The sequence below is a fragment of the Buteo buteo genome, chromosome 2, assembly GCF_964188355.1.
Source record: "Buteo buteo chromosome 2, bButBut1.hap1.1, whole genome shotgun sequence".
NCBI classification, from domain to species: Eukaryota; Metazoa; Chordata; class Aves; order Accipitriformes; family Accipitridae; genus Buteo; species Buteo buteo.
Genome location: NC_134172.1, coordinates 39,619,721 through 39,631,732, shown reverse-complemented (window position 1 = coordinate 39,631,732; position 12,012 = coordinate 39,619,721). Strand labels below are relative to the sequence as shown.

Genomic DNA, 12,012 nt, shown 5'->3' with positions numbered 1-12,012 from the left:
AGTAGTAAAAGATAAGTGAAGGTTGCATTGAGCAATGCATTATATATTTTGTAGTCACAAGCATGCCTAAAAAATTATAGACAAACCCACAAAAAGCACTTATGCCCATATGGATTTTGGAATTGTTCCAGCTTCTAACCACCGGAGCATCTGACAGTTTTTCTCAGCAATGATTGTGCACGAGTACTTGCATGACAATTACCTGTGGATGTGCATTTTGAAATAGGCACCATTGGAGCCCTAGCTAGGTGCTCAGGAAAGACCATTCTCCTTTGGCAACTTGTGTCTCTTCTTACCAGTCACAAAAGGAGCCTCTTATGGTCTGGCAGTCCATGGGTGTAAGTTCTCATACCATTCTGTTTCTGAAAACAACCAAACCATTTTTCTGTGTAATTATTTACCTATTTGCAGGTACGTATGTCACTCAGCAAAACTAGATTCTGTGACAATCCTAAATACTTCTTGAGAGGGTTACCAATCACCTCTTTTTCTGTGCCCCAGATTTTTGTGGTGAATAATCAAGAAGAATTGGACCGGTTAAACACTGAAAATGCCCTAGCTTTTAGAAGAGATCAGAGATCTTTGTATTTCAAGGATACCTTTGGATGGCTCCCAGTCCAGGTGAAAATATGACTATGGTCTCAGAAAACTTGTGAGTGTATGTTTCATTTTTAATTAGAGAACATACTTCTGTACTTAAGGTGTCATACAGAATCAGTGAAGCAAATGGAGAAAAAGCTCATTTTTGAGCACTGCCACAACTGTACATAATTCTGTGATTTTTGTGCACAGGAGTCTTAATTACTGAGGTGTTAACTCATCAGTGTTGGAGGTTTTGCTAACCTCCCTGTGAACCAGGCTCCACTGGTGAACAAACTGGGGCCAAGTTCAGGGAATTATGATAGTAAAAAGCATTTTTTATTTAATACAAAATAAGGCAAAACTCACCAGGGTACAAAGTTGTGGAAAAACACTAACCCTGCAAACCAAAACCATGTATTTCCTTATTGCTTCAAGGAGCTAAGCTAAGTGTTGCTGAAATCAGCAGCAGGATCCTTCTTGTGTCCACTGGACTTTGAATCAGCTTCTGTATAAACCCTGTGAACCACCAAAATATGAAAATCCAGTTGCGGGGTCTGTCTCCCACAGCCCTTCACCTCGGTTTGCTAGTCAGGCTTCTTGTGGTCCAGTTCAGTAACCGCTGTGTGTTTGTTTGGCCAGCTCACCCCTTTCTATTCTGTGGATTACCGCTTCAAGGATGGCGGTACCTGTGGAGATGGGATCGTACAGGATGGGGAAGAGTGTGACGATGGCAATGCGGTTGTGACTGATGACTGTATAAGTAAGTTCCAGCGCATCAAAAGCAGCCTCTTTCTACCGGGAAAGGTGCATTAGTTGTTTCCACAGGGTGCACTAGTGCGTACATCACACAAGTGTTTTACTCAGGGAAGCTTGCGTGGTTTCTGGATTGAGTGCAGGCACGGGGAGAGGGAAGCACGATGGCTGTAGTGCGAAAACTGAGGTTATTCCTGCGTGTGGACGCCACACACCAGCACAAGACAGAGGTGGTGCCAAGCACTTCTCATGCATCCGTATCGAGGACCATGTACCTCACTGAGCAGAGGTGTCTGCAATCAGAGACAAACCACTGCATTTCAGGGGCCAAATCCAGCAGCTGGTTTACATACACACCTTCCCCGGAGGCTGCTGACTTTCTGGCCAGAAGATGTAGCATACCTTTGCAGTGCACCACAAAACCCCTTAGGATTGATAGACACAGAAGCTGGCTGTTTCTAATAGTGAGCTAGATCCTGGGTCCAGTAAAACCACTTTGGATTTTGTTATTCACTTGCATAGGGAGGGTGTCAGCTCGCTACCTTCGCTATTAGGTTTATACAACATTTGATTCCTATCTAGTCAAGCTTCCTTTCATTTTGCTGGTTGTGGATAGCAAAGAGCCTATAAGCATACAAACAACTGTGGCAACCTTCACTTCTACCTTTCAGTCACTTTTACCGCTTGATTCCTTCCTCAGACCGCAGCACTCTACACCATCTACAGCTGACACACAGCAGGTTTGGTATTCTGTTGGTTCTAGCAAAGGGATGCTTCTTCACATTTCAGAACAAGTATCAGCCAACACTGAAAGATGCAGTTTTTCTTTTTCATTTATATAGCTCTCCTTTTTTTAGCCTGACTTTGAAAATGAGGTGTATACAGCAATGCTCTATGTGCGTTTGTCTATATACCTGTCCCTCACGACCCTTCCCCTTCTAACTTAGGAATCCCAGCCAACTCCTCAGTGACAACAGGAAAGAGATTTCAAAGGCAATTCAGTTGCAGTAGGTACAGGGAGACCTATAAATGCTCCTTAAAGCATGCCTGACCACAGAGTAATCCAGTGAGAGAGCATGAGCTCTCCAGGCTCCAAGCATGAGTAAATGATTTAATTAGAATTTGCAATCAACAGTGGGGAACAAGCATGCAGGAAAATAGTGCTCATTAATTCTAGTGCCTGCAAAATTGTACATTGTATGTCTGGAGGCACATCTAGTGCCCACAAAATTGTACATTGTGTGTCTGGAGGCACATTGTGTTACTTTGTGCTATACACTGGTCAAAACTCCAGGTCGATTTAGGCCTTACAATACATAGACTTCTGACACTGATGTGACCCAGAGAGTTATCATTTAGTTCCTTGGAAATGAGCACAGTGTCATCATTCTGCTCTTGCGACTGAATCAAAAGAAAAAGGTTTACCAAATGTTAAGTGAATTTAATTGTAAAATAGGCTCATTGCTCTTAGAAGCATCAATTTCTAACAAACAGATCCTTGGTGCAATTAATTAATCATTTCTATTTGTAAATAGACTACTTTAACTCTTATAAACACCTTATTCTTGCGTGTCCTTTTAATCCATTGCTTAATAGTGTCTCGGAGATGATGTCAAAGGGATTTTACTTAAATGAATTTGTTCAAGTTTTGAAGTCATACTCAGAAAGTTGAAGACATCAAAAGCAAAGTCCAGTTGCTAAAACAGCAAACAACCCACAAATTACTGCAGCCTACATGCCAGTTCACCATGAAAAAATGTCACAAGGCCCACTCACACTTAAGTCAGGAGGAGTCAGCAGTGGGAAAAACACCTTTTTGGCAATCATTACATTTTTTTTTTTTTTTTTGGTAGACAGGCAATAGGTCTGCATAATTTTATTCATATGTGGGAACTTACTTGCAGTAGACACACACAGATACTGTGCAAAATTGGGTAAAGGTCTAGGTTGGGATTTTCAAACCACTTAATAACCATGGAGTGTTTTTTTGAAATTGTGACCTCCCCATATAATTTATGGTAACTGTATTTTATGCTTCCTTTAATTTATTTTGATGGCTGTAATTAGTGTTTCTGTAGTAATTATTTTTAGTAGTTAACCATTCTTTCCCTTGGTCATTGAAATTAGGCTAAAAAAAGCATATTCTTTGCAGTGAAGAATATTGCTTCTCCTAAGACAGTCCTTACAGGATGTCCTCCCCAAAATGCCTTGGTTTATACTTCACCCTTAAAAATCCAGTCCCACTTACCTCACCTGCCTCTTTTACATATGAAGTGCCCTGAAGGTATTTCTTTCTGTATTTTTCACCAGGATGCCGCCGTGCTTACTGTGGAGATGGCTACAGACATGAGGGAGTTGAAGACTGTGATGGGAAGGATTTTGGATATTTGACATGTAAAACATATCTCCCTGGGTATGTATGAGCTGTCTTCACTTTGATTCAGGGTTGTGGGGGTTTTTTGTTGAGGTGTTTTTTTTCTCTTTTTTCTCTTTGCCAGCTTTAAAACAGAAAAGTATTACCCACTTAAACCTTGTTCCACTGGGATCACTGCAGGTAGTGGGGGAGAAAGAGTCTATCAGATTATTTCTGCATATCATTGATTTTAAAGGCTAAATCTCATGTCTCAGTAATAAGCACATGCCTCTTACCCTACAAAATGAATGAAGGTCATATAGGCATATGTTTGCCCATTGCTTGCAAAGATTTCCTCATTTGGTGACATTATCATTGCATTAGTGTTCACCCATAACATACCAAGAGTAGGAAAGACCATAAGAAGGAAATGATCACACCGAATGAAAAAAAAAAACCAACAACTAAACCACAACCCCCAACTCACCTCCTGTTGCCCTTACCATTAATGGGTACTCTAGGGGTATCTTTGTTTCTGAATCAACCGGTCATCTATCAGCCTTTCCAAAGATCAGGAAATTCACTCTACAGCAGATGCAAAGCCATGCATCTGCTTAACAGTGTCCTTCATTTAAAACATCTGCTTATTGTTGACTTGCCTTCTCTGCCTTTGTTTAAGCAGCTTCCTCTGGTCAGCATTTTGCCTCCAACAGCAGTACCTCTATTTAACCGTCAGGTATTGTTACTGGCTAACAGGAAACATTTAATTTGCAAATGAAATTATGTGCAGAGCCCTCATCATTCATGGAAGAATAATGTGCTAATTGACCGCAGTAAGAAACCACAGGATGTCTTTGTAAGTCAAGCACTGTGCTAATCCTTCCAGTGCAATTGTTGCAGCACTCCTGGTGTAAGAGATTAGTAAAATCGAGACCAGCAAACCTGACAACCTGAAACATTTTACAAAGATCTCATCTTCAGACAATATGGAGCTGTTTTCTACTGTGAAAACTATTCCCTTCCAAGAGTCTGAAGTTTGGTGCCAAAAATAGGACCACCAAAGCTTGAGAATTTTTTATTTTTAGAATATTTTTTTTTTTAGAATTTTTTTCCATGTATAATCAAGTTGTGAAGAGCAACTGACATCCTTTATTTTTGTGTATGCAGTCTGCAAATTACCTGCTAAACTAAAGAAAAAGCTGTGAATCATGAGTAAAATGAGATAAGTATGTAAGCACGGCACTCCCAAAGGAGTTTCATCCCAAAGCACCCTTTCCTCCAAGAGCTCTGCTGCAACTGATTTTCCCATTTTCTACTCTTCCCAGCCCCCAAATGCCTCCTCATATTTCATACACCTTCACTTCAGATTTTATGTTGGTTTTCTGAGAATGTAGGTTATCCAAGGACATAGTTTTAAGGACCTGTTTAATGGCTGCTTAATCCACAGTTTGTGGATTGTCTGATGGATGGGTTATTCACTTAGACATATGCTAGCAATAAAACCTCATCAAAATGCTTATTTTATTAACATCTCTGATCAGGTCGTTAGTAGGTACAGTCACTGCAGCTCAGTTGAAGTCAGTAGAAAGTAGAAAAATCACTGGTTTTCTTTATTTTGCAAGGACCCTTCCATTTACTTTATTTCAAAGGTGGGCATGTGTCACTCTCATGATTTCAAGTACATGATAAGTAAGTTAAAGGACAGGCACAGTCACACCTGCTGGAGCTATTGGAAGTAACTGGAAAAACACTTAGCTCAGAGCCTCCGATATTTTGTTACACAGTTTCCATGGATGAGCACCAAGGCCTCCTGCACCCACCCCCACGTAACACTCAAGTCCCACTGCCAATGGGGATTTTCTTTTTTTTTTAATTGACATTACTGGGAATTAAGTCTCCACTCATAGTTTTTCCTGCACTTTTATTTTGCTGACAAGGGGGAGCACAGTGGAGCACTGATGGAAATTACCCTCCCATTTTGGTTCCCATATGTTGCTGCACACGGCATTTTCTGATGTCCTTCACTCCTACAGAGAGTTACATCCAGAAACCTTACAATGTGAACTATAGCATACTTTGAAACTGAGATATTCTCTTTTACTCTAGGTCTTACGGAAAATTGCGATGCACTTCTTACTGCTACATTGACTCTACACAGTGTCGATACTTCACATGAGGGGAGAGAAGGTGGGTAGCATCCCACATGTAGCGGGGTGCTAGGTGCTACACTATCATCTATCCAAGAAGGACTGGGACAAAAAAAACCCCACCCACCTCTGTGTGAAAACAACCAAGGAGACATCATGCTTCTGATGGCCATTTTGAGATGTTTTTCTTTTTTTTAAAATTAAGTCAGATTGGGAAAAAATAGGACCACTGCATCCTGTCTTAATAGAGAAATGTCAAACAGTGTTTGCCAGTAAGACTTTCATGTGGCTGTGGATAGCAACCTGCTCTCCATCACAAATGCAATGTTAAGCTACTGGAAACTGAATTTCACTAACCAGGAATATTGAGTAACAATTACCTCGACTTAGCACTGTTAAACCTAATGTAAGCTCTTCAGGGTTTTTGTCTTTAAATCTTCTCAGCATAAACACAAAGCATATCTTGGATGCAGTGTTTATAGAGACTTCCTCTTTTATTACAATGATGTGAACTTTGCAAGTGTTGTATCCACATGAGTGATGACTTCAGCGACATTAAGGTTAAAGATACACCTTCACGGGTCAAAGGAGCAGAGTGCTTTCAAGATCAGCAAAGCAGCCAAAACAGCTGTTTAATTTCACCTTCAGGCTAAGACGTTTGGCTGTGTGTGTCTGTGTGCATGCACGGAAATGCAAGCAGTCACAGGAGGCCTGAAACTGCAGACCACAAAGGCCAAACTGGACAAATAAATTGTGAAATAGCCAAGGAGCTCTCTCCCAGGAGAAAACCAGACAAGGAGGGAAGATAAAGAAGGAACATATTTCCACATTTTTCACCTCTGTTGAGCTGGCTGGGCTCTGTGTGACCTCGAAGGGGCTGAGACAGCATTGGTTGAAACCACAGCGTGACCACATATACGTTGCCTTCACTATGATTTCTACACTGGAAGGTCTTCTCATTTTCATCCCCTTGTCCACCCAACTATCATCATTCAACTACCCATTCTACCCTTTCCTCTCTCCCCCTCTCTCCCGCTCACTGTTTCCGCCGTTGTGTCTGGGGTACCCCCCAGTGTACGTTCTCACTTTTGTATCGCTGTAAATCAGACCTTGGAGTAGGGTGTTTATGGATGCTCATTCATGTTGAGTAATGTACATGTATTTTTGTTTTTCAGAAAGTTTGTTCAACTGCATTATCTCTGACAGGAGTCGGGGTAATTATATACTTATTTATTAGCAAGAATTAAAGAGCAAATTTCACATGGGAAGCCCTATTAAATGTTAAGTGAAAAGAGTCTATAAATGAAGAAAATGAAACATAGGGTGTGCAGAATTCAGGACTAAAAGCCTCAAATCAAGGTGTTATTTTCATACAAGCCACTCTTTCCTGCTTCGTGATAAATGCTGTACACGACTGTTTGAAATGTGTGAGCTATCTGTACCAGTGACAGCACTGCAACAGCTGCACTTACACTGGTACATCTGTAAAGGTTAAAGGTGGATGTTATAATGATAATGCATTAAAGCAATCAAGAAATGCATACAGCTTTTACCACCTGTATAGAAGACTTTAACTCTGCATGTCCAAAGTGGTACTGGAAATCACCAAGTGAAAAAAAAACCAAACCAACAAAATTAGTGTACTCTTTGTAGCTATCACTTACTCGGGCTATTTTTGTCGCTATGAAGCCAAGCCACCAGCATTTGTAGCCCAGTTCAATAGTTCAAAATTTTTCATCTTGTTGCTTTTTTTTTTTAAACAGAGGTCTTAATAAAAGGTCAAGGAACCACTGGGGCAAGGAACTTACCATAAGCTCTGGAAATCTGGGCACTAGCACAGCTGCCTTTTAATTTCCTGTGCTTTCGCAAGCAGCAGGTTCCAGCAGCGTCATACCAGGCAGCAACATGTACCCCAGCAGGACGCTCCCCAGGACAGCCACGCTCCCAGCAGCACGTCCTGCTGGCCAACCCTCTGGCTGAACCTCTGGCAGCATCTGCCAGGTGTTACCATCCTGGGCTTGGAGACACTTCATCTGAACTCCTCACCTTCTCAAAGGACTTCGTCTCTACTCCCCAGAAGGCTGGGGTATTTGAGAAATTTGGTAACCTCGGTGGCCTTGCACATTCAGTTTTAAGTTGCGTCATTTTTAAAAGCTGCTACCTCCAAAGGACGTTGAAGTTGCAAAGCTAAGTGCACGGAGGATAGGAAACATAAACAGGAGACGTGATCACATAGGTAAAATTGTACTGTGCTGCACATGTTCAGGAAGGTGTGTATCAGTCTGGTCGTAAAACATACGCAAAGCATGGATTTTAAATGGACTTTATTAATACAGCACAAACAATTCAGCATCTTAACAGAAAGAAAGCAATCTAAGATATAAGGAAAAAAACCAAAAAGACATGAAACGAGTTTCTTACTACCATTACTGTCTTGCTCCCCTCAGATGATAAAGCATGAGAAAGACATCTGGGCAGGTGTTAAGTATATATGATTTAAAAGGCTGCAAAAGAAATCCTTCCTCCTTATTTCTGACATACCTGCTTTATCATTAATTGGGGATTCTTCAGCTGGATGGTGCCTGGTCTGCTGTGAAATATCTTCCCTCCTTCTCTGAGTTTCTGGCACATTGTGCCAAGACTGGTTCAAAAGTTAATTGGGGTATTTCAGTTCCTTGGCCTTTTGTAGCAGCAAATGCTTGTGGGAGAGTTTTCTAATGATTAGTATGCAACTCTAGACAAATACAAAACCAGTATGACCTTACACCATGCACTGTATTAAACGTATACTAAAAATCCAGCTTGCACTTAATATATAATTAAATATATGTAGTTACCTACTGCATGTGTTAGCAGCTCATGTCAATAAATTATGCTACCTTAGTTCTGCTATGTCCTTACTTTCACTTATTTCATTTTGGGTTTAACACCACAGTTCTTAAATATAATTACCTAGTTTAAGATGCCAGGAAGGAAAAAAAACCCAGTGCCTCCTTTCCCATGCCTGCTGCCCTCCCTGCCTGCTGGACCCAGCTCTGTGCGGGTGCACCGGCGTGCACAGACGGCGAGTGTGACTGTGCATCCCTGCACCCCGTCTTGCTGCTGCCCCAAACCGACCCGTGCAACACACCATGTGCAGAACTGCTCCGCTTTCATTGATTTCTGGTTGTAATCAGAGTCACTTGGACTACTTTTAATAAGGGCTGCGGTTTTGGGGATTATCTCCTCCTGCTACCTCATAACGTACAGGCTGGTTTGTAACTCCTACCCGAGGCTGAGCTGCAAACCAGAAAGCAGCAGCATTGGGTGCTGATGGGCGATGGGAACGGCAATGTTGGCACCTCGGGTTTGGTCCCTCCCAGCCCGCAGGAGAAGGCTCCTGCCTTGCAGTAGCAGCTGGCAAGTCTGTCCTCCCGAGGCTTTTGCGTACAACGGGGCATCCCGGAGAAGGGCAGTGCTGTCTGTCCCCACGGGAAATGAAAGTGTATTGATGGCCAGAGAATGAATGAGTCTTTGGGGTGGTATATTTTCTGCCTGCCCTTTCTAAAAGCTTAGCTTCCCAAATGCCTATGTCATGTCTCTCTTCACTTCAAAGCATTCAAAATTGTAGCTGCCAACCCTGTCCTTGCCCATAAATCTGGCCATGCTGCTCACCTCCTCCTTTCTTTGTTCTTATGGTTTCCTTTAACAGCAACAAAGTTCATATCCCCCCCATCTCAAACCCCTGCAACACCCTCGCTGCTCTGCAGGCACTGGGTTTCATTGGCTTCTTTTTCAGCCTCTCATGCCATCCCTTTTCTAACATCTTCTGCATGTCACAGCCCCACAAACATCACATCAAAGCCCCTTGGCCGTGGTTCTTACCTTCTTAAATGATGGCTTCTTAGAGAAGTCATCCTCAATGTCTCTAAAAATCGTGTGGTGCAGTTCCCATTTCAGTCCCACTGGTTTGGACAAGGGGCGAGGGGATTTGTGGTTATCCTTAATCTGGGAGTCCCTCCAGAACAGACACTGTCCTTGAGCACCAGCTGTTTATGAGTAACAACAGTAATAAGCCCCCGGTTAGCTGCTTTTGGGGACAATTCAATAACTTTGGCACTCTGCTACTACATACAATCAGGGTATGTATTAAAAAAAGAAGACCAAAATAAACCCAAAAGAGAAGTAAACCAGTGCTGTCCTGTGATTCTTTGATGACACTCAAGTGTATTATGCAGGCAAGGCAATGCCAGAAGAAGTTCTTAACTCTTAGGGAGTTATTGGAAAAATCATGTTTTAATTCACAAGTGGTGAGGCAACAGAGAGCAATTTGTGATAAATTTTCAAAGTTCTTCCTCTGACAGCTTTTGCCTAAGGAGATGGATACGGCAAAGCAAGTGTCCCTTCCCTGGAAACCGTTCTCTTGCGTGGAAACCACCAAGTAATGGGCTATTGAACTCAGCTACAGGCAACGTAAGGTGCTGGCAGAAAGACAAACTAAAGCAGGCAACTAGTGAATGTAAAATTGGGATCAGGAATTTGGTTCAGAGTAACTGATGCTTATTGATCTGGTAACGGACCGTGCAACTTGCAGATCATCTAAGTGCTGCCAAATGTTAATCAAAGAGAAAAAAGAAACAAAGCCTAAGCAAATGAGCCATTTTTTGTCTGTATTGAACCTGGACAGTGAAAAACCCCCACTGTATTAATGCATTCAGTTACATGCCCAGCAATGTGCTCTTTGCTGCAAACTGGGGTCCTCTGTGCTGAAGGCTGGTGTCATTCCAGGTCTGAAGAGGCCAGAGCAAAGCCAGGGCACATGCTTTCATTGCATTGGTAATTACTGAGGCATTTAGGAGGATGGCCCTGAACCAGCCCAGCCGAGGAAAGGCTGCATTTGAAAGAGTAGCCAGGCCAAATTGTATTAGAGGAGTGTACTCCTGCTGGAAATTACATTAGTGGCTACTTCCCTCCCTCTAACCCCAACAAAATCTTGGCGCTTCAAAAGCACTGAGTTATAGCCCTGGCCTTTTAGGACTTTTAATTCACTCTGGCAGTTTCCTGTGTTTCTGATGGAGGGTCCGGTTTGGATGCATAATCTTCTCGAGTGAGAGAGAATAGGGTTTAAACAAGCATACTTTGCTGCAGCCTTCCCACCCACTACTGAACAAGTAGCTCTCCCTGCACGGGCTGCTGCTCCGCATTTTCTCTGGGAAAGGAGGGGGAAGGAGAACCACGGAGCTGAACCCTCGAAGCCTCCCATAGCAAAGCCAAAGGGTGCCGCAGGGCACTGCGGGGAGCCAGAGCCTCTCCGGCCGTCGTGCTCAGGGCGGGAAGGGGCCTCGTGCCACACGTCCATCGGAGCATGTCACGTTCTTCAGGAAAACGGTCTGCCGGGCTGTCCCCAGGGCCAACGCTACCGGTGGGATCTCCTGCAGGACACAGGGAAGGACAAAGCACTCCCAGAGCTGTTTTGCAGGTGCGGCTGGGAGCCTGCCCGGCTAGTGTGTGACAACACAGATGCAGAGCCTCGACAGAGCAGGAATCTGAGGTAACGGCACGATAAATCAGCCAGGCGGAAGAGGAGGTAACATTAACCTCCTCACACAGCAGCACATTTAGTATATTTAGAAACTCGGCAACTGATGACTCTCTCTCAGCCAGTCTAAAGTGTCACCTTCTAGTAAGTGAACAAACTGACATCAGCATTAAATTCAAGCCCATGGCAAGATGTGTGTTTGACACTTGTGCCAGGTGTGGGAGGAAGCTTTCGGGGTTCATCTTGGAGAGGAGACAGAGACCCGCCAGAGTCCTCAGCACCCCTTGCATGGGGTTAGCAGGGGGGGACTGTTATTTGCCGGCACCCTCCCAGGGGGAAGGGGCACCCAATGGCATTTCCCACTGAACCACTACAGAGTGCTGACGTAAGATGTGGAAATGCAGGCCTGTAAGACTTATTTTCCTTTGCCCTCTTAACCAGCATGTCTCTAATTTGGTGGAGCAAAGAGGGAACAGCTTGGGGACCCCCTACTGTTCCCCAGCCCCATCACAAGGGCCCAGAAACTTTTTAGTGATGAATTTTGTTTGGAAGAGGAGAGCTCCCATTGCTCCCTGCCCTTCTCATTTCCATCGGCCATGTTCCCCATGAAACTCACCGTGCAGGAGCTGGGGGAGGCTGCACGGAGCCAGTCAGACATT

At 43.4% G+C, this 12,012-nt stretch overlaps 1 protein-coding gene across 1 annotated transcript in view; it reads left to right on the top strand.

The window, feature by feature from the left end:
* COLQ (collagen like tail subunit of asymmetric acetylcholinesterase) overlaps positions 1–9,948 on the top strand; it is a 45,511-nt gene extending 35,563 nt beyond the window's left edge. Inside the window, exons 14-17 of the mRNA XM_075051734.1 lie at positions 502–621; positions 1,222–1,342; positions 3,646–3,748; positions 5,795–9,948. Of these exons, the coding sequence (XP_074907835.1) occupies positions 502–621; positions 1,222–1,342; positions 3,646–3,748; positions 5,795–5,864 (414 nt within the window). The 3' untranslated portion in view covers positions 5,865–9,948. The remainder of the gene's footprint in view (positions 1–501; positions 622–1,221; positions 1,343–3,645; positions 3,749–5,794) is intronic.
* The last annotated feature ends 2,064 nt before the right edge of the window (positions 9,949–12,012 follow it).